At 52.7% G+C, this 22,392-nt stretch overlaps 1 protein-coding gene and 1 long non-coding RNA gene across 12 annotated transcripts in view; one reads left to right on the top strand and one right to left on the bottom strand.

The window, feature by feature from the left end:
- TTLL1 (tubulin tyrosine ligase like 1) overlaps positions 1-22,392 on the bottom strand; it is a 46,502-nt gene that overhangs the window by 10,600 nt on the left and 13,510 nt on the right. For 6 of the 11 annotated variants that reach the window (XM_038550301.1, XM_038550298.1, XM_038550299.1 and 3 more), the window contains 8 exons: positions 20,469-20,677; positions 19,577-19,757; positions 17,918-18,052; positions 17,208-17,316; positions 13,714-13,857; positions 11,732-11,818; positions 8,573-8,736; positions 3,492-3,772 (listed from right to left, as the gene is read on the bottom strand). In XM_038550301.1, coding sequence (XP_038406229.1) covers positions 3,643-3,772; positions 8,573-8,736; positions 11,732-11,818; positions 13,714-13,857; positions 17,208-17,316; positions 17,918-18,052; positions 19,577-19,757; positions 20,469-20,677 — 1,159 coding nt within the window. In that variant the 3' untranslated portion in view covers positions 3,492-3,642. Of the gene's footprint in view, positions 1-1,554; positions 3,093-3,491; positions 3,773-4,454; positions 4,641-8,572; positions 8,737-11,731; positions 11,819-13,713; positions 13,858-17,207; positions 17,317-17,917; positions 18,053-19,576; positions 19,758-20,468; positions 20,678-22,392 lie in introns of those variants that run through there. The other 5 variants (XR_005365530.1, XR_005365532.1, XR_005365531.1 and 2 more) reach the window with 3 other exon arrangements.
- On the top strand, positions 1,477-8,979 carry LOC119873619. Its single transcript, XR_005365534.1, has 5 exons — positions 1,477-2,024; positions 2,590-2,911; positions 3,653-4,829; positions 6,668-6,802; positions 7,219-8,979. It is a non-coding gene; the product is annotated as an uncharacterized LOC119873619 (long non-coding RNA).

The raw sequence follows: 22,392 nt of genomic DNA, 5'->3' as shown, positions 1-22,392 counted from the left end.
CCAAATAAGGTCCCCTTCTGAGCTTCCGGGTTGACACGAATTTTGGAGGCACACTAACCAAACCATTGCACCCGTCAAGGAGTCTCACCACTGATGTTGCTCGACGGTGAGGTCCTAAAGATGAAGTAGACCCAGGGACCAGGTCTGAAGCCCTAAGTAGCACTAGGGGCTACTCAGTGGGTGTCAGGTGCTCCAAGGAAGCTGCTGCTGCCACCCACAGGGCTACCATCTTGGTCAAGTCTCCAGTATCCCAGGATAGATGGCCACAAGGACCAAGGCCAGCAAGGTCCCACTGGCCCCTGCCACCAGAGTTCTATGGGGATGCCTGGTGTCCCTGCCTAAGAAGCTGCTGCCAGGGGTGGTCAGTGAGGCCCGCTACACGGCCACCAGGGCTACATGGTCACCTGGGCCATCTGCCCAGCCACCTCTGAAGCCCCTTCCAAGCTACAGCTTCCTCACCCCAGAATCCTGGAAGGAGACTTTGCTCAGGTCTCTGAAGATCCACCTGAGGACTCAGAAAGAGAATGTGGGCTCTAAAAGGAGCTATTGGGCAGCATTTTTATATGAGAAAAATCAAGGGAGCTAAATTTGAAAAAGGATAAAAAAAAGGACAAAAGGAAGTGGCAGGCAGGGGAAGCCTGTGGCTCCCTACAGGGGACATCTCAGACCCCCAGGCCCTGTTTCTGCTCAAGAAGCACCAGCCATGAGGGGAGTGAGCATGAGACGGACCGCTTTGAAAGCTCCCAGGCACAAAAATATGGAAATGCTATTTTTAACTTAAAAGCGTATGAGATACAATATAGTTCAGTTGGGGTAAGTCAGAAGACATAATAATACATCATCTCCCCAAATGAGAAACAGGAAACAAAACTGGATGATGCTCCTGTGGCCTCATAATGGAACCTGAAATGCCCAGAGAGCACTCTGGTTAGGCACAGCACCTGTTAAATAACACAGTGGACACCCTGTGGGTGCCTGGTCGCTGAGCGGTCCCAGGTGCTGAGCCCAACCAGGTGCTGGGCCCAAAGACAAGCTGGCCTGGGTCCCCACAGCAGACCCTCCGCTGCCTCCCTGGCCCAGGGGAGGCTGACAGGCTGAGGATGGGGAGACCAAGGGCCAGGTGGCCAGGTGGCTTGGAGGAAGCACCATGGCCAGCAGTAGAGCTGGAAACGGTCCTCAGAGGGAAGAGAGATGGCCAGGCAGGGAAAAGTCAGGTGAATCTAGGGCTGGTGGACAAAGTGTGTACGGAGGGCCTCCCGAATCTTCCCAAGGACAATAGGCTTTTTGTCCTTTGGGGAGTGAGCTGAAGAACCACCACACGTTGGGGAGAAATGGCCCCAAGTTAAAAAAAATCCTGCTGGCCTGAGGTTGGAGCCTGACTGGGTGGGAGGGGGCTCGTCAGGAGTCCAGGGGGGAGGCCCAGGGGAAGAAGGAGGCTGAGTGAGGAGGCTGTCACCAGGCTTTGGGGCCGTGGAGTGGGGGAAGGGGGACACTTAGGAGACACCTTGGTTCCCAGCTTGAGCAGCCACCAAGGAATACAGGGGAACAGCCCACCTGGCAAGCAGGCAAATGACGAATTTGCTCTGGAGCCCTGGGCCCAGTGACGAACAGCGTTTATAATCCACGAATTTCCATGGCCTGCTTCGGCCATCGCACTCTTCCCACTCATGTGTGTTCTGGAAGCGTTCAGAGGAAACATCTGCCCCAGAACATGACATCACTAATGTAACAGTCAATATTTGACAGAAATCTATTTAGCAGACGCTGGCTCTCACCTAGCAACCCGCTCATCGGCAAACGGAACACCTCACTCCTGACAATGGAGTTGCCCTTCGTGCTCTGACTGAGGTCAACAAGGAATTCCCAATTGGGGACTCCACCCTTCTCCCAGAGACACTGAGACACTGAGAACCAAACTAAAGCAACAGGACTGAGACACTGGGATGTAGGAAGCAGTGGGTGGAAAAGCTGTGTGCAGAAGCCAGGGGTGGAGGCCATCGACCACGTGGGTTCTGCCCTCCTGGGTAAGACGACGCAGGCGAGCCCTGGTGCCAGCGGGGCAGGCCGGACCCGGTGCCGTGGCACTGGCTCTTTCTGAGGCAGATATAATGAATCCAAAGATCCACTGGACAGGCCTTGAGACACACAAATAAATGGCAAAGCCAGGCCTCCAGCCCAGGTCTGACTCAAACTCAGGGCCACACCCGCCATCAACACTGGACCTAAAATCAAGGGCTGCACAGATCAGGTCATTAGGACGGAGCGATCTAGGGACACCTGGGTGCTCAGCGGTTGAGCACCTGCCTTCGGCCCAGGGTGTGATCCCGGAGTCCCGGGATCAAGTCCTACATCGTGCTCCTCGCATGGAGCCTGCTTCTCCCTCTGCCTGTGTCTCTGCCTCTCTGTGTCTCTCATGAACAAATAACATCTTAAAAAAAAAAAAAAGACAGTGACTGAAGCATCAGTGAACAGTAGCGTCAAGTATGACCATCAGGAAAAAGCTATTACTAAAAGTAGCCCGCCTCTCAGGGGTTGTGGTTGCTCAGTCACTCTCCCCAACTGACTCAGGGCTTCCCAATATTCCTGTAGGTCACTCAGTGTCCAGGGCGGCTGCACGTCAACACCCCCCCACCCCAGGAGCTGGGCCCGGCTGCCGGCTGCCAACGACGCTTACCTCTGGTCTGCAGCAAACCCAGATGCTGACGTCAGATGAGCCACACGGCGGGAACTGTCTGGGCTCATCTGACAGACCCAGCTACAAAAGCGACGTCATGGAACAGAGGCTGGTCTCTTTTGGCAGCACCGACACAGAGGCCTCTGTAAAGACCAGTTCCCGACAAACATTTCCAGTTGCCGGTCTTCCTCAGAGTCGTTGTCCAGGGAAAGGGGACGGCGCCACAACGGCTGTCAGGTGAGATACCTCGTTTTCCCACAGCAGTGTGACTCTGTAAGATCTTCAGGTTTCGTTTTTAAGTCGGCGCAATCGTGTTTTAAAAGGTGAACACCTCGTAATAACCTACGTCACACGCTGAGGCTGTTATTCTCTGCGGAAAGAGCTAGTTTCGTACATTTGTGAACCAGTTCTTCCGGCCCTGATGAAACAGAAATGTGACGCTGTGATTTAGAATAAGAAATATAGATTGGGTCTTTGTCCCCGTTCCTGTCACGCAGTTCCTAAAACCCCTGTAAGTTCCGTTCCAAGAGGGCCACCCTCTCGGGTCCCCTCTCTTCGGGAGCTTTGTACTATCGCTCAATAAACTTTGCTGCCCACTAAACAGAAAAACAATTTTGCTTTCCAAGAGCTACAGGGACAGCTTTTCATTATAATGTTTAGTTTTGTTCCCAGTTCCTGAAATAGCTCCACGTAGTAAAGGAGAAGGGGGCGTCTTCCATGATTCCTAACAAGCTGCTTGCCACCAAGCCAGGTTGTGCTAAGGGCTGACCAGTGGCTGTAGCTCCCAGGTAGCAGCTTTCCCTTGTAAGACACTCCCTTAACCTTCCAAAGAAGTGCCTTTATTTATTTACAGGGCTTAGGAAAGGAAAAAAAAAAAAAAAAAAGCTCTAGAAAAAGGAAATTCCAAAATAGGCCCAGGTGCAGTATCTGGCAGGGTCTGGGTCGCAGTCTCTTGCGCTTACTGGTGGTCACTTCCAGGTTGTGAGGACAGTTCTCCCCGAGTCTCTTGATCGGCCCCCTTTGGGCCCCAGCGACTGGCCCTGACGACTTCTCAGCTCTCTGTCGGCCCCGTCACCTTGCGCCAGCTCCTCATCGTAGCTGGAAACAGAGGAACATCTTCAGGACTTGGGAGTGGCAGGGGCAGGCCGAGCTGCAGTGTGCAAATCCCACGTCGCCCAGGGAAGCGGCCCGGCCCCCACCCTGCATGCCCCCAGCCTGCCAGCCCACCAAACACTGCCTGAGCCCACAGAGCTGACTGGTACAGCCTTGTTAAAGTATTTTCATGAACTGTCCCCGGTTCCCACAGTTGGTTGACATTTTATAAAGGCTACCAGATGGAAGTGGGCAGTGACCCCAAAGGAAACATGAATGAGACACCAGGGTGGTGTGGAAATAAACGGACGTCTGGAAATACTTTTACACACAGCATCTGCGGGCGGGTAGGACTGACCCCATTTCAGATGGGGAACAGGGTGTGAATGACCCACCCGGGAGGAGAGGGCCAGGACAGGGAGAGCAGTTCATCCACAAGAAAGGCCAGATCCAGCCCCTACCAGCTGAGGACCACGCTGCCCCTCCCCACTAAGTTATGCCCCCGGCCTGTGGAGTGTTAAGGCACGACCTGCGTAGGAAACAGCCTGGGCTCTTGCCTCAGAAAGAATGGAGCAGGAGGCTGGGGTGCCCCTGCCTGATTATGGCACCTGGGTAGTCCCCGGCCTCTCTCGCCACGGTGAGCCCCCTCTTATGGGGCCGATGAGGGTGCAGAAGTATCACTGCCCACCTGTAGGCCCTGGCAGGTGCAGGCTTTGGCGAATGGAGTCCCCTGTCCCCACGGTGACTTCACATCAACCTCCTGACTGATCCATACTTCCTATCTGAGACTTGGAGAGGTTTACTCGGTGTCCTGAGGTCACAGGGCCCAGATGGGGCAGACGTGGGGTCAGGTAAAACCCAAAACTTCAGATTCCTAGATGGGGCAGACGTGGGGTCAAGTAAAACCCAAAACTTCAGATTCCTAATTTGGAACTTTTTACCCTGTGGATCAGGAGTGTGAAAAGCCTTTCTGTTCACTATGAAACGTCATTCCGAGGTGTCATTTGGTGGCCACACCTTGAATGAGGATCATTGAAGAGCACATTCATGTCAAATGCAAAAGGTACTAAGATGCTCAGTTATGTTGCACTGGCTGAGTTTTGCTGACTTCTAGAAAAGGGTCTATTTCCGTTAGACATTTATTCCCAGAATTATAATCTGCAGGGTGAGTGTGGTGTGGGATAGAAGCTTTAGAAGGTGACGCCAGATTTTCTGCACTGTACTTCTGGTGGCAAACGGGGGGCCAAAAGGGAAGGGCAAGGAGGCAGGAGGCCAGCTTGTTGACCATTATGCACACGGCAGGCACTACGGGGTTTCCCTCTGCCAGGTGGGGATCAGGGCAACAACAGAGGGCCCTCCTCCCCCCACCTCCCCAAGGAGAGATGACACTGGAGGGTCTGCCTGTAGGGGCCCCTCCCCACACCAAGGACTGCTAGAGCCCCTGGGCTCCCCATTCACATGTTAGCAACTCCCCCGTTAGCACTGTGCTGCTGGTTCTGCGTCTCCATAGCTGACCTGAGGACTGCAGTGACCCCATTTGTCTGGTTTACAGTTGCCCCCGGCACCGCACTCCTGGGTGAGTGTGCAGTAAGGATCTCCTGAATGATGGGGGGTAGGTGGGGGGAAGGATCACAAAGGGTTACCAGTCTCATTGTGGGTTTGGCAAGCGGCTGGCATCTGGGACGGGCTGTTCCCAGGGGCAGAGTGGCCCCCCACTGAGCTAATGTGGAGGAGAATCAGGCAGGATGGCCGTCTAGGCCCCTTCCCATTCTAGCAGGCTTTCCTCCTGGCTTTCTGACAAGCAGATTGCACTCATTGGCAGGGCTCATATAGTAGCATTTTGTTTTGTTTTTTAAGATTTATTTACTTTTTATGCAGAGAGAGTGTGAGGGAGGAGGGGCAAAGGGAGAGAGAGAATCTCAAGCAGACTCTGTGCTAAGTACGGAACCTGATGAGGCTCCATCTCACGATCATGGCCCTGAGATCACAACCCGAGCCGAAACCGAGAATTGGACACTTAACTGCCTGAGCCACCTAGGCGCCCCTGGACGAGTGTCTCAAAGGCTGTACGACCATACCCAGCACATACATACATACATTCATTTTATTATTTATTTATTTATTTATTTATTTATTTTTATTTATTTATTTTTACCCAGCACCTTTAGACCAGGGCCCTGGAGGCTGCAGGCGCAGAGGGCCGGGATTCATGGCTTGATGGCCAGGACAGCCATCAGGGCAACAGGAGTGCCTGTTTCTGGGGGCCAGCACCAGTGGTGTGACCTTGGGCCATTAAGTGGCAGCCTGGCCTCCTCCTCTTGCTGCTGGCACCCTCTGGAGACTGCTGTGAGCTCTCCATGGAAGGCCGAGCACCCAACATGGTGGAGTCAGGGCCCTCCCTCCCCACGCAGCACAGCCACCGCTGCAAGAGGCCGTGGCTGTGAGCCAAAAGCAGGATTCCCGACGATGAGGTCATCTGAAGCCCTGGGAGGAGTCCTGAGTGGAAGTGCCTGGAACTATCAGCTCTGACTGGAGCCTTCTTTACTCACAGGAGTGAGGACAGGGCAGCTGAGTGGGTGGGGGGGACCTTTTTGTCTCGTCAACAGCAGTGAGGCTCTGACCTCTGCGTCTTATACTGGAAATAGGGTGTCTGTGGCCTCCCTTGAGGCCCCGACGGGCTCCCGACAGCCCCGCCTGCCCACCACCCTGGCTGGTCGGAGGGAGATCCACCAAGGACCTCAGACTCCTGGCAGGAGGCAAGATTCCTCCACACACCCCGTCCCTGTCGCAGAGGCTGTCAGGGCTCAGCCACCATCTCCTTCACGTCACCCCGCACCTCCCACGCTGCCGCCCAGAGGCTCTGGACACGCCCCAGTCTGACCACCCCAAACTCTTCCTCAGCGCACTCAGAACTCGTGTGTCACCAGCAAGCCCGAGTCCTTCCTCCACCTCATCCTAGAACATCCCCTGCACCTTCCTGCGCTAAAACCTGGCTCTCCGCGAAGACGCTGCTTCCCTGCAGCCCCTCAAATGCAGGTGCTTTCTTTCCCACCCATCATGCCCCTGGGCCTGGAGGGAGCCCCCCTCTTCAAAACCTTCTTCCACCACCCTTCCCATTCGTGCAGTTACCTGTAACCCCAATTCCTTACGATTCAGGCTCCTGGCTCACAGCTGTAGGCAACTGCGGTGACCAAACAGGAGACCCCAATTCCCTGACCCTGTGCCCCCCAATGTCCCGTCCTCTGCCCCCGTTCAGGTCCATTCCAACACACCCCTCCACCAACCTTGTCATGTCCAGTAACCACAACCCCTGCAAAACCCGGATGGTAGACACTCCTTCTGACCCCTGCCTCTTCTTTCCCAGCTGACTTCCCTGGTGCCCCGGCCCCAACAACCCACAACCACTGGGTCTCCCAGCACCTCACCCTCTCACCCTCCTCCTTACCTGACAGGTCCCCAGCGCTGATCACTTCCAACCGTCTGCTGACCCCGCACTCAGCCCAGGCAGCTGACCGTAGCTGGAGACAACAACTAACCATGCCGAGCTCACCTGAAGCTCACCACCGCTGCCCCCGGAGGCCCCACTTCCCTCTGACTTAGCCTTCCACCTTCCCCCGTGCTGCACACAGACGTCAATGCCATGCAGGGGCAGAGGTGGCGAGGCGGCCAGCGTGGGCTCTGGAGGCTGAGCCCCCACGCCAGCAGCCTACCTGTGTGGGCCTGGGATCCATGTGCAGTGTTCACTACAAATCTCTTCCTTTGTTTCCTTGAAACGTTAAACGAGCATTTCTACTCTTATAGAAGTACTAACGTGATCCTCACACGTGCCCCTCCCAGTTCGGGGCACTATTTGCCTCACTTAGCCAGCTCCCCCTCCATACCTCGCGGCCCACAGGAGTCGCTTCCACGCGGACAAGCTAATGTGCATCCCTCCGCACTCATGTAAGCAATCCCACATGTAGATGTCTGTCCACACTGAGGGAGGGCAGAGGCCTCTGCTTGCTTTACGTGGGCTTTTCTGCAACGTGCTTTCCTCCTCAGCCTCCCAGGCCCCATGCAGAGCTCCTGGGCCATGTTTTCAATGGCCACCCGCTATTCCAGGGTATGAATGAACAGTACTTTGCTCAACCACTGCCCCCTTGACAGGCTCTCACGCTGCTTCCACTTTTTGTCACGGCCAGCAGGCCACTTTACCTCTAAACCTTTGTTCCCACATGTGTAAGATGAGTCTCAATGACAATACTGACCTCAGGAGGTCGCTGGGGAAATGGAGCATGATAACACGCAGGAGGCACTCAGCACGGTTTCTGGCGCCATGGTCAGCCCTCGGCTGTCAGGTCTTATCTTTAGCATTTCCCGTCTCCCTGACTCTACAAGATAGCTCACATTAGCCCCCACTCAAGATAGACAAGCAGGCTCTAAGAGTTACAGAGACTTTGTCAACGTCCCACAGCTCCAAGCAGCGGGGCCAGGGTGTGAGCTGGGCCTCTCTGCTCCACGGCGGCCAGGGAGAAGGTAAGGCCCAGAGCTCTCCTGCTTCTACCTGCTGCACCTGCCCCAGCGGCTCACATGGTGCCCAGCAGGTGGCAAACGCTTCATCAATATTGGTTAAGCACAAGATCCAAAGACCTAGTTTAATACCCGTTTTTCCACTACAACAGGATCTCTCCCATAATGTCATTAATAAGTGAAACACTCAGCCCAAACAAGACAAGTCCACACACAGGCAGAAACCCCTAGCTGGGCCCTGGCGCCCCTCAGTCTGAAACACACAAGGATGGCTGCCCAGTCTGCACACAGACTTACAGAATTTCGTAATTGCCGAGAACTTCCTTCGGGGGTGACTTGTTCCATTTACAGTCCGGAATCTCGCCATTAGGAACGGCAATATTGAGGGTGTCGTTGATCAGGTTATACTTAAGGATTCGGTCGTTGGCAGTGCTGGAGGTAAGAGATGGGGACGCGTTCACCTACGAGAGGAAAAGGAACCACGTTCTTCACTTGGATCACAGATTCCCATGGCACGAACACACATGCTGCAGAGGGAAATGCCAGCTACCACATGTTTTAGGTCCAGCTGTCATTTCATACTGTTCATATCTAATATCCTCAGGTGCTTTGTATAGGAAGCGTTTTAGGATCTGCTTCCATTAGCTATTGGATGAAATATAAATAATACTGAAAACAGTTGGGATTATGACCTACAAATCACTCATCACATAAATAAAAATGTTAAGTGAACACAGATCATAAACATAACCGTAGTGTCTACCTACCTGTGTGATGAGCTCTGAACCAAGTACTGTGAGCTGCCCCGCTTGGGATGCTGAGGTGGCTCAGAGGTTGAGCATCTGCCTTCTGCTCAGGGCATGATCCCAGAGTCCCGGGAGGGACTGCAGGGAGCCTGCTTCTCCCTCTGCCTGTGTCTCTGCCTCTCTCTGTGTGTCTCTCATGAATACATACATAAAATCTTTTTTTTTTTGTAAGTTTTTACTTATTTATTCATGAGACACACAGAGAGAGAGACAGGCAGAGACACAGGCAGAGGGAGAAGCAGGCTCCATGCAGGGAGCCCAATGTGGGACTTGATCCCAGGACTCCAGGATTCACACCCTGAGCCAAAGGCAGATGCTTAACCACTGAGCAACCCAGGCATCCACATACATAAAATCTTTTAAAAAAAGAAGGAAGGAGGAAAGAAGAAAGGGAAGGAAAGGGAAGGAAAGGGGAAAGGGGAAAGGGGAAAGGAAAGGAGGAAAGGAAAGCTGCCCTGCAGAGCTTTGCTAGGACCAGTGAACCAAATAGCATTGAGTTGAAGTAAAAAGTAATGCCCCCCCCCTTTAAGTCATCTCTATACCCAACATGGGGCTCAAACTCATGACCTGAAGATCAAGAGTTGGATGTTTTAATTTTTTTTTATTTTTATTTATTTATGATAGTCACAGAGAGAGAGAGAGAGAGAGAGGCAGAGACACAGGCAGAGGGAGAAGCAGGCTCCATGCACCGGGAGCCCGATGTGGGATTCAATTCTGGGTCTCCAGGATCGCGCCCTGGGCCAAAGGCAGGCGCCAAACCACTGCGCCACCCAGAGATCCCAAGAGTTGGATGTTTTACAGACTGAGCCAGCAGGGCATCCCCAGTGGGCCCTTTCTGGTGATGAGAGTAATACTTCACCAACAAAGCAATATTCTGACAAATGAGGAACCCATCTGGTAGACAGAAAGTTAGTCCCATGAAGCTAAGCAATGTCAAAGATGGGCAGGTTAAAATGCAACTATTCACCATCTGTGAAGTCCCAATGGCCCTCAGTCATCGCCTGTTTACTCCTACTTTAGTTTTTTAAAGATTATTTGAGACAGAGAGAGAGCAAGCGAGAGAGGCCAAGCATGGGGAGTGGTAGAGGGAGAGGGAGAAATGGGTTCCCTGCTGACCAAGGAGCCCGATGCGGGGCTTGATCCCAGGACCCCAGGATCATGACCCGAGCCAAAGACAGACGTTTAACTGACTGAGCCACCCAGGCGCCCCATGTTTACTCCTACTTTAGACACAGTTGTGACCTTGGTTAGCCATTTCCTTGGGCCATGTGAGACTGGAGGCAGCAAGTGGGCAAGGTGTTCAGGTTTCTCCCAAACCCCGTGCTGCTAGCGAGGTATCTAACGTATGCAGTGAAAGAGGCCATGTGATCCCTGGGGGCCCTTGGAATGATATCAGTGTTTCATGATGCCGTAATTATTTTAAATACACTAAAACTACAATCTGTTATTATGCTAAAAGTAATATTTGCAATTAAGATCCTAGCTCATCAAGGAAAACTTGCCTTCCATTCAAGTTACTTTTTTTTTTCTTTAAAGATTTTAATAATTAAGAGAGAGAGAGAGAGAGAGGGAGAAGCAGACACTCCACTTAGCAGGGAGCCTGATGCAGGGCTCGATCCCAGGACCCCGGGATCATGGCCTGAGCCAAAGGCAAACACTTAACTGACTGATCCACCCAGGCGCCCCTGAGTTACTCTGTTTAAAATGGAAAAAAACATTCTGTAGCTCCAAGGACAGTACACAGGACTTCTAAAATGGAAAAACAACATAAATATTTTATACATGCATCTGTAGATCTCTGTATACATCTATGTATATCTCTGTGTGCACTCACACACACACACACACACACACACGCATGTGTGCACACCCTTTTGGCAGTATAATAAGTAACCTGGAAAACACTGTTCTGGAACAGTTTGCTCTCTGATAACTTGGCTCTCCCAGCAGCTTCCTGTAAGGGCTTCCACTGAATTTCCCTCTCACTACAATTTCCCTTTGGGACTCAGCTTTCCTGGCTCAAAACAGGACTGAGCTAAAGAGCTTGAGCCGTGTGCCTCCGCTGATGCTCAGAGGCACACACAGGGAGACAGACCAACGGGCCAACAGAACGTGTCCAACCCCACGTCCCCTGAGGCCCAAGCTCCTCTCTCTGGCTGCAAAGCAAAGCAGGGCAACCCAACAAGTCAGGCTCAATATCCGGGCCTCAGGCAAGTAGGCCAGTGCCGCCTGGTGTAAGCGTCACCCAGGCCTGTCACCAGAGGAAGGCTGTGCACACTAGGACCGCCCCCGCTACATCCCATCTAAGCCTTGAAACAGGCAGATAAATCCACTCCCACACTATGCCTTGGTCAGAAGAGAATACTGCTTATCCCTGGATAGCATGCTACCGCTGCCCACAGGCTTCGGGGTCTGGACGCTCCTTTCCTGAACGGGAGCCATGTTCCCATGAGGACAGGGCAGGGCCTCCAGGGCACAGATGCATCCAGAAGAGGGAAGTGGCTGTGTGGGCTGGGCTCAGAGGGGAGACATTGGGGGCGTGCTCACTGGTCACCCCCAGCAAGCCTGTCGCTCCTGACCAACTGTCCCCGTACACCCCCTCTGCCCCGGCCCTGTCACCCGACCCCACGGGCTGCTGCAGTGCAGTTACCTCGATCAGCCAGGGCTTCAGCTTGTCGTCGATGATGATATCGTACCCATAGCACTCGAAGCAGTGTTTGTCGTTGTTCATCACCGGCTGCAAGAGAGTAACCCGCCAGGGGCTTGTACAGCCGGCCTCGGGGAGGGCCCAGCTGACACCACCGCCCACCATGGAGGCCTGCCTGGCCGTGCTGGGCCTCCCTGCCTGGGCTCAGACACAGAAACGTCCCTTAGCCTCCGAGGGGACCCCATGAGGCAATCAATCCCCAGTGTCTCCGGGCCTTCCTCATCAGAGACCTGATCACAGCAACAGCGTCTCTGTCCGCATGGGGCTGTCTTCAGAGTGGACAAAAGTCCCACTCCACACCCGGCACAGAGTTAAGGCCTGTACAGCTGTGTCACAGACACTGTCCGCCAGGCTGCTGGGCCCTTCTTGGGGATGCGGGCTGCTAGGTCATGAACCTCTGTTCTGTGACAAGAGTTGATCCACTTATTAATGTTTCTGGATTTTCTTTTTAATTTTCAATTCCACTTCATAAACTATTCTCTAGGGGCATTAAAAAAACCCTGCTAGCCAGGGTTTCACTTACAATTCAGATTCCCAGGCCCTGCCCAGGCTGCCTCATTCAAAACCTATGAGAAGGCCCCAGCAAGCAGCCCTGTCCCACGTGCCCTGGGGACCCATGTGCACCCCACAGCGAGCGAAGCACACACACGAGAGTGAGGCCTTCTTATACACTAGTGGGTGTGTGCACGCTACTTCAAACATGGATTTAGAACCAAAACTCCAGGGCAGCCTGGGTGGCTTAGTGGTTTAGCACTGCCTTCAGCCCAGGAGATCCTGGAGACCCAGGATCAAGTCCCACATCAGGCTCCCTGCATGGAGCCTGCTTCTCCCTCTGCCTGTGTCTCTGCCCCTTTCTCTATCCTGTGTCTCTCATGAATACATAAATAAATCCTAAAAAAAAAAAAAAATTAGAACCCAAACTCCAAACTCCTGTGGGGAGATGGGCCAGTCCAATCTCACGCACTGGAGGGAAACCAGGCTGGGGGTAGGGGTGGGGGGAGGGACTTTTTTTCCCAGGGGAGTCAATAGAACAGCACCTCCCCAGAAAGCCTGGGGCCCAAGCCCGGGCCACTGCCCATACCACCATTCCAGCAGCCTCTGCAGGACAGGAAGCTGCTAATTCTCCAACTGCCCCCCCCGCCCACCGTCTCCCGATTTCAGAGACAGCCTCCAAGGCGCAGAGAGGCTGGGCATACACTCTCCACGGGACGTGCAGCCTACTCCGAGTGCCAGGCCGAGTGCCCTCAGGTCCCATGGCCAGTGGGCCAGTCTGCTGGGAGCCCCCTGGCAGGCCCGGGCCCCTGTGCTGGTCCCTGTACTTCCTCACTCCAGGGCTGAGCCTCCATGCTGCTCATGAGTCACGGGGTGATGCGCATCTGGGAGCCTACGTGGGAAGCTCTGAACATAGCAGCCCACATGCTGGTGGTCGGTGTTTATTCCTTTCCTTTCCTTTCCCTCAAAAATAGATGCACACCTGCTTTGGAACAGTAAAACGAAACAAACAAAAACCACAAACCAGCCAACAAACAGCAGACTTGAGGCAACAAGCAGAGAGGTGGCTTTCTGCAGCCTGTGTGTCCGTGACATCACAGACAGGGAGGCCTAAACATGGGGAGGCCACCGCGAGGCCATCTCTGACCATCAGCTTACTGCAAAGTATGCCCCCTCGATCCAGTGGCACAGAAGAGCTGCTGGTGACGTCAGCAGGACCTGTCTGGGCACCTGGCGTGCCCTGGGCAGCACATAGCCAGAAGTTGGCCCCTCCGCCTCACCACAACTGCCTCGGCCTCTGGCAAACATGTGGATATGAGGAAGGTGAGCCCATGAAGACAAGCATTTTTGGCAAAAGAACAAGCGTCCCCCACTGGTCACTCAGTGGCTCTCTGCTCCCAGGCCCCAGCCCCACCCCTCACCCCGGCACTCACCGCCACAGCCTTCAGCGACTGCACGATGATCCAGTGGATCTCGTCAAACAGCTTGCTGGTCACCTCCTTGCCTCTGGTGCTCTCCAGGTAGAGCCGCAGGTTGCTCACGGTCCACTTGCCTCCATGGATGTGGTTGTAGTCTTCCTGGTGACGGCAGAGGGCACAGGCCCCCAGGCAATGCACCCTGAGGAATCTAGCACTTGCTCTCTCACCCTAGAACATGTGCGGGGTGCCCCTGCCCTGTGGGGATCTGGATCCCCCATAAGGCACGTTCGAAAATACTCACCTCTATAGTACACTCACAATTAGTAATTCATGCCCTGCAGTGGCCCCAAGTCCCCCCACTTTAAGCCCAAGACACTCTTCTGGCAGAGACCCTCTCTGGGGGCTACCCTTGGCTAACAGGAGCAGCCCAGTCCAACGTTATCCCTACCCTGGCAGCCGGCCACCTGCAACAGGCTAATACTGGGGTATCTCGGTCCCTGGTGGCTCCATCCCAGGTGGTTCTACAGACCACCCAGCTCCAGGTACCCCGCCACCACTGCATCCCAGTTTGACTCTCCCTCTGCCCTATCTAGACCCCCCGCCCATCCCCACGGTCCCCAGCAGACCCCCTGCACACTCATCTCTGCCTCCGAGTCTGCTTCCAGAGGGGCCACATGCTGGCACCAGGCATTGTGGTCCAAGAACACCACACATGTAACTCCTCACTACGCCTCGTCTGCGGTAAGAGCCTCAGGCTCAGATGGGTTACAGGATGTGCCTGAGCTTCCACCTGGGCTGCGAGGAGCTGGCACCCAAGCCCGGCTTTCTCACCCTCATCCATAGCTCTTTCTATACCTCTGACCCTGAACATTGACTCTCTACCCAATGCTCTCTTTTGAAGCCAAGAAGCTAGAAAATCCTCAAGTACATCAGGACGTTATGAGGCCAGGTTTCGTTTTCTTAAGTATAAAGCTGAGAAGTGAGAATGAAAATCAAACCAGTCTAAGAAAGGACAAATATTGCTGACTCAAACCAAACTTTTTTTTTTTCATATTAATAGAATTAACCACAGTTTAATTAACCACAGTTTGAAAAAGATACCTTTTGAGGTTAGAGACAAATTTACACATCAGTTTCACTAAAATACCTTATAAGATGAGGGACCCAAGCATGCTCACCTCAGACAGACTCTCAATAACTCAGCCTTTGTATCCCTAAAAACAGGGACTCTGAGAAGTTACAGGGAGACCAGGCTGCTGCCCACTGATACCTTTCTTTTCCCTGTTACAGAGTCTCTTCACTCTCAAGAAAAGTTCACTTAAAAAAAGTTATAAATGTATAAAGTATCCATGGCAAAACGCTGCCTTCCACATGCATTGGTATAAAGAGCAGGAAGTATCACCTACTTTTTGGACTGTAGGAACATTATTTAATCAGATTTATTTCAGAACACTTTACCAAGGCAATTTGCAAACACTGCCCGTGTAGGATGCACTCCTCCTCTTTCCATCCCTTTATCAATCTGCCTCCCAGTGGGCCCCCCTCCCACATGCCTGCACTCCCACTGCAGCCCCTGGAGGCCTCCCTCATCATCAGTCCTTCGCTACTGGTCCCTGAGCTGCCTGAGGGCGGGGATGCCCCTTCACCATCTCTGTCCCAGGCGCCAGGCTGTGCCCTGGGCCCAGGGACTCTCGGTAGATGCACCCGACGACAGACTGCTTTAACATTTCAGGGCCCAGTATAACATCTGTCCCTCATGCATTTCTAAACGAGAGCCATGCCAGGCTTCTATTTGAGACTGAAATGTAGGTTTCTCAGAGTAAGCACTTTCTCATGTTAACAAGCGAAGCATTTACAAATAGAACCCAGAGAGAAAGCACAGAGGCTTCTGGTGCATTGCAGAGATGCCACGCCAAAAGTCCTGCCTTCTGCTTTCTCCTTCTATGGATTAAAAAAAAACCCAAAAAAACAAAAACGGTTTCTGTTTCTTATAGATGAAATAGTGACTCAGCTGACTGGTGTCCTGAGAAGGCCCATCGAGTAGAGCCCTCCCGATTGCAGTGTGGCTCCCAGCCCCCAGCGGCCTGGCAGGCCGACATGCTCCGCACTGTCCTAAGGACACCAAGTGGTCTCAGGTCAGCATGGCCATTTCCCAGCCCATCGCCAGACCTCACTAATTGTGCTACTTGGCGACGAAGTGCCTGATGTCATGGCTCAGCTTTCTCCGACTGACATAAGTTTTGTGCTGCATCCCATGAGGGCTCATTCTCCTGATTATTATGAATAAGGTTCTGGCCAAGCCATCCTTGATCCTCTAACCTTGAACATGTAACAGCGAGGCTCGCCAGTTTGCTGAGCGAAACCTGCTGGGTGGTGAACCAGGGTCGGCCTCACACAGAGGACTGTCAAGGCCCTCAGTAAGTGGAAGCCCTTGTCATTTCATGACCAGCCAGGTAATACCAGGGTTCCTGTTTGCAGACGAGGTGGCTCAGGGAGGTCAGAGTGACCAGCCCGAGTCACACAAAGGGTAAGTGATGGACGGAGGTTGGAGCTCAGGCTGGTCTGACCAAACCCCTCAGTAGGCTGCTCAGAAAAAGCTTGTTTTCTATCAACACTGACCCTCTTTCCACTCAAATTACATTAAAAAAAATACCCAAAGCTTCCAATCAAGCAAGATCCAAACGGAAGAATCTCTCATAAAGAAATGAGACTTTCTGAACATTCTTGTAAGGACGACAGTAAAGCCCCAAAGCCCACACAGAACCTTCGATGTCCTGTGTCTTGGCCCTCGGTGGCCTCCCCAGCTACTTCTCACCCCACCACCTTCACTCTGGCAGCTCCGGCCACCCTGCCCTTCTCACAGTTCCTGTAGTGCTCTTTCCTGCCATGGAACCCTGGCACACGCTGCACTCTCTGCTAGAACGCTCCTTCCGTACCTGGGTAATCCCTGCTCACATCTGACATCTCAGCTCAAGCACAACTTCTGCACAGAAGGCTTCTCCAGCCACCTGGACTAGGGACTCCTTCATCCCATGCTCTTCTAGATCTGCACTCCTTAGCTTCAGAGCATGCACCTCAGTTTGAGATGACACATTCCTCAGCACGGGACCAACCCAGACAAGACAGGTGCTCAGTTATGAGTCTTTGAGGCATGAATGGCCAAGGATGCGCCCTCTCATGGGTTCTTCCACCACTTCCATGAGGGGGTGACATTATCACCTTTTACAAATGAGAAATCGAGGCTCGGAGAGTCATATTAAAACTCGCTCAAGGTCACGGAACTAGAAAGGCAGGGCTTGAACCTGGGGCTTTCTTTCTGCACGAGCCACCCCACCCGAGGCTGGCTCAGCTGATGCGCTGGGACAGCCACACTGGATACTTAGGCCTCCCCACTCCTCCTGAGTGCCAGGGCATCTCGAATTCTGCTCCTTTCGCGCCCCTCCCCGCCGCAAATAGAAACCCACAAAATCGCTCCATTTCCTTCAGCCCAAGTGAAAGGATGCGCTCACCCCATGTTTCTGAATGGCGACGTTGGTAAGGTGAACAAACATGTTGTCCAGCTCACTGGTGCTTGGGGTGTACTTCACTGTGCAGAAACGGCAAAATCCAAGTTTATACCTATGTGGGAAGTTAGATTACTTCAACACTCTGAGGAGAAGCACAAATAAAATATAACACACTCTGTCGGGGGGGCACCTGGGAGGCTCAGTCAGTTAAGCGTCTGCCTTCGGCTCAGGTCATGGTCTCAGGGTCCTGGGATCCAGCCCCATGTCAGGCTCCCTGCTCAGTGGGGTTCTGCTTCCCTCTCCCTCCACCCCTCACCCTGCTTGTACACTCTCTAATAAACGGAATCTTAAAAAACATATATGTATATATGTAACACTTTGTTCCCTTAAAACCCATTTTTGGTTTTTAAGCCTTTAAAAGAGCTGCTTTTTCACTTATGTTTCTTTTTTTTAGAACAGGCATACTGACACATAATCCACATGCCGCAGAACCTCCACATAAAGTGTACAGCTCAGGGGCTCTTGGCTTACTCAGAGGTGCGCGACCACCGCCGCACTCCATCTCCTGGGTTCGTCACCACAGAGAAACCCTGTGACGGTTAGCAGTCACTCCCCGAGCCAGGGCTGGGCAAACGCTAATCTACTTTCCATCTCTGAAGAGCTGTCTATTCTGGGTGTGTCAAAGCACGAGACAAGACTCCAGTGGTTCTTACATGTAACAGCGCAGCGGGCGGTAGGTTGACACCAGAACATACAAGCGCAGGTCAAACTTCCTCCCACCGATTAGCAACGGGTTGTTAATGTAGAGAGAGATCACGTAGGCTTCCTTAGTAGACTGAGTCACAAACCTAAACGCATCAGAGAAAGTCAAAATTAGATGGCAAAGACCCAAGGTTGGTAATCAGCTCTCTGCCTCTCATTGAGAGGCTGATGTGTGGGGGATAAAATGGAGCTTAGGTGGCATCCACTCTGTGCCCCTGCCCCAGAGGACAGTGCCAGCAGTGCCTGGGAACCCACCAGGGGGTCGGCAGTGTGCACTCAGACTTAAATGCTCTGCACAAGAAGGTGACTCTGCCCCTCCTGGGAACCCCGACTGAGCCACCAGCCCTCCGGGAGAGAATCACACTCCAACATCTCTGAGCAGTTCAGGGCCCTCAGAGACAGGGTGAGCCCCAGACAAAACCCCCTGGCCTGGTATCTAACCTCAGTTCCAAGGAGTCCTCAAACCCTGGGCAGAGACCTGACCTGAGACTGCCGAGAGCAATCCCTGCTATGGATCGCACACACTCCGTGCGTTTCACACAGATTCACCTGTTCCCTCCCCATCTTGCCCCGATGAGGTGCTACTGGCGCCCCTCATTTACCCAGATGAAGCATGTAAGAGTCTACAGAAACAAAATGTACTCAGCAAGTATAGACAGGGATTTGAACACACATACCCTGGGCCCAGATCTTTTTTTTTTTTTTTTTTTTATCTATTCATGAAAGACACACAAAGAGAGAGGCAGAGACACAGGCAGAAGGAGAAGCAGGCTCCAGGCAGGAAGCCTGATGTGGGACTCGATCCCGGGTCTCCAGGATCATGTCCTGGGCTGAAGGCAGGTGCAAAACCACTGAGCCACCCAGGGATCCCCCCCTGGGCCCAGATCTTAAGCAGGTGCTTCACTGCCTCAGAAATACCAGGACTGAGTGGATCTCACAGTAACTTTCAGAAACAAAGAGCCGCTCGCAAGGGTCCCTGCTCCTGGGACCATATGCTGGTTGATATACCACTTCCTTTTGCAACTGGCCTCAGGTGGGATCCTACAATCAGTCACAGGACTGCAACCACAGAACCTTGCCCTGGCGCAATGTGGCAAATGCCATACGCCTACAAAAGCAAGAGAGGAGAAGATGGGGATCCCTAGGTGGCTCAGCGGTTTAGCACTTGCCTTTGGCCCAGGGTGTGATCCTGCAGTCCCAGGATGGAGTCCCCGTATCTAGTCTCATACCGGGCTCCCTTCATGGAGCCTGCTTCTCCCTCTGCCTGTGTCTCTGCCTCTCTTTCTCTCTCTGTGTGTGTCTCTCATGAATAAATAAATAAAATCTGGGGCAGCCTGGGTGGCTCAGTGGTTTAGCGCCTGCCCTTGGCCCAGGGCGTGATCCTGGAGACCTGGGATTGAGTCCCACGTTGGGCTCCCTGCATGGAGCCTGCTTCTCCCTCTGCCTGTGTCTCTGCCTCTCTCTATGTCTCTCATGAATAAATAAATAAAATCTTAAAAACAAAAACAAAAACAATAACAAGCGAGGGCCCCTAGCTCCCGGCCAAGACTGACAGGTGGCCTGGAACTCCTAACTGAGAAGCCCACAGGATGGGCGGGCCCTGCACTCACGAAGACGTTTTGCTGTCACGGGACCACTTTTTGATCTGTGAGAGCTTGTTGATCAGAAAGATGCCCTTCCCCTGGGCTTTGCCACAAGGTTTCATGATCCAGGTGCTGGAGGGGCTTTTCCTGAACTCCTCCACGAACAGGTTGTAGTCGGCGGGCAGCATGTAGGTGACTGGAACAAAGTCTGAAAGGTGAAATAGAGGAGACAGCAGTGGGTGAGCCAAGCCAATGTGGCCAGACAGGAAAACACTGCCACTGCCTTTTCTGGAGCTGCTTCACAACCCTCCGCCCCAAGCCAGCATGAGAATAAGCCCCTCTGCCATTCAATTCCTATCCGATAAACCTATCACCTGTTTTCTAAGTGCTTTGCAAACCTTTAATCCCCACAGCACCCTGTGGACTAAGGTCCTGTTATCATTCCCATTTATCAGATGACAAACCTGAGGCCCAGAGAGATTGGCTATATAATTTTCCCAGGTATACAAAGGGACTCTGAACCCACCCAACAGTCCAGCTTTTACCACCAGACTGCAAGAGGGACAAGCTTCTCCCTGGAACTGCCAGATGCAGTAATGCGGCCGCCTTATAAAATGCAGCCTGCAGCTCAGGACGGGACTCTCCCCATCTGCGCACTGAAGATGTTCTCCTGCACATGCACCATGTGCCCAAGGTGCTCCTAGAAACTCAGATCCAAACGTGAGCCCCCGCCTGGCCCATTCTGGAGACACATGGAATGAAAGAAGTGCCCAGCCCAGCTGGCACAAGCTCGTCACCATCTCAGTACCTGGTTTCGCTAGAGGATTTAGGGATTGATTTAAAACGTGGGGCTGGGGGTGGGGGCGCGGCAGAAAAAAGAAAACAAAAAAAACGTGGGGCCAGCAAGAAAGGCACAAACCCAGATAGAGGTATTTCCCATTTTCGTCTTTTTCTGCTAGAGGACTCCCCTCCTTTTCCAGCTCCTTCCTATATCTTTTAATATTCTTCACCATCAGATCCTTCCGGGTCAGTTCATAGTGGTTCGGAAAATGGTTGACTATTTGATCATCTGAGAGCCGATAGCCAGTTTCAACACTAAAAACGTTTCGGATGGTTTGCACACTCATCCTAAAAGAGAAGCATAGAAGAGGCATGCAGGGTAGAGCTCAGAGCAGGTCCACATGGTGGCAGTTCCCGTGAAAGCTCATGACCAGAGACGCTTACCCGTTCCCCCACCCCCGGCCCCCCAGGCCAGGAGACTCCCTGGCCCACTGCGGCACAGCACAGTGTCCAGTCACCGGAACTGTTGGAGGCATGGGCTGTTCTGAGTGTACACTGGAGGGCTTCACTCCCCAGCAGAGTAGATGCTTGATAAATCCTTATCGATTAATGATACCACTGATTGCAGATAACAAGCTAATGAAAGAGCCTCCTCCAGTCTCTGAAATCAGGAAAATCATTTACGCAATATTTTCACCCAAAGTCAAGGACAGGGACCACTTTAAATAAGAATCACAGAGTGATTTAAGGGCCCTGGGTCAGTACTTCATATTCTAGCAGAGACCTCTGATGGCCCCACACTCTAGTGTAATGAGAGGGTTGAAAGAGAAAGGGATTCTTTCTAATCCTCTAAGAAAGCCAGTCTCCCTGCCACACCCCTCTGCCCTCCTAGCCCCACAGAGAAGCAGGGAGGGGGCAGGAAGGACTGGGACTGGCACTCACAAGGGAGCTACAGGCGAGGCAGGCCGTCTGTGGCTTCTAGCTCCTGGCCCAGCCTCACTCCACCCCAGGCACCAACCTACAGAGGGCCTCAAGCACCCAAGGATTTCTTTTGACTCTACAGTCATTAGAATAATGGGAGTTTTAGGAGCCCCTTGGGTGGTCAGCCTTCAGCTCTGGTCATGATCCCAGAGTCCTGGGATAGAGCCCCACATCTGCATCAGCTCCCTGCTCAGCAGGGAGTCTGCTCCTCCCTCTGCCCCTCACCCCACTTGTGTTCTCTTGTTGTCTTTCAAGTAAATAAATAATATATTTTAAAAAAAGAAGAAGAAGAAGAATGGGAGTTTTATTTTTATTTTTTTAAATATTTTATTTATTTATTCATGAGACACACACACAGAGAGAGAGGCAGAGATACAGCCAGAAGGAGAAGCAGGCTCCATGCAGGGAGCCCAATGTGGGACTCGATCCCGGGTCTCCAGGATCACACCCTAGGCTGCAGGCGGCGCCTGCTGTGCCACCAGGGCTGCCCAGAATGGGAGTTTTAAAACTTTTTATCATGGAATAGCTGAACCATATACAAAAGCAGAGAGAAAAGCCCATTACGAAAGAGAGCCCCGTTACAGGCTTCAGTGGCTATGGCCATGCAGCCAGACGTGTTTGGTTGGACCCCACCCATGCCTCACAGCATTGGCTTATTTGGAAGCAATTTCCTGATACAGCGTTCCATCCAAAGGATTCCCGTAAGAATCTCTAATAGTTAAGGATTCTTTATTATATTATACGATATCCTACTTTAGACCGTTAGCACAACTTAATAAAAAGCAGTAATTTCTGAGTATCATCAGATGTCAATCAGTGTTCACATTTCCCAAGTTGTCTGACATTTTTTACAGCTTGTAAACAAACAAGGGCCAGGCCTTCTGATGAGTTGCCCTCTCTCCCATGGTTCTTTATATTCTCCCTCCTTTTTTTCTATGCTATGTCTGTTGAAGACCCTGGGTCGGGGAGTCCCGGTGGCACAGCGGTTTAGCGCTGCCTGCAGCCCAGGGCGTGATCCTGGAGAGCCCGGATTGAGTCCCACATCAGGCTCCCTGCATGGAGCCTGCTTCTCCCTCTGCCAG

The sequence above is a fragment of the Canis lupus genome, chromosome 10, assembly GCF_011100685.1.
Source record: "Canis lupus familiaris isolate Mischka breed German Shepherd chromosome 10, alternate assembly UU_Cfam_GSD_1.0, whole genome shotgun sequence".
Lineage (NCBI taxonomy): Eukaryota > Metazoa > Chordata > Mammalia > Carnivora > Canidae > Canis > Canis lupus.
Note: the sequence above shows the minus strand (reverse complement) of the source record. Positions and strands in the feature narration are given on the sequence as shown.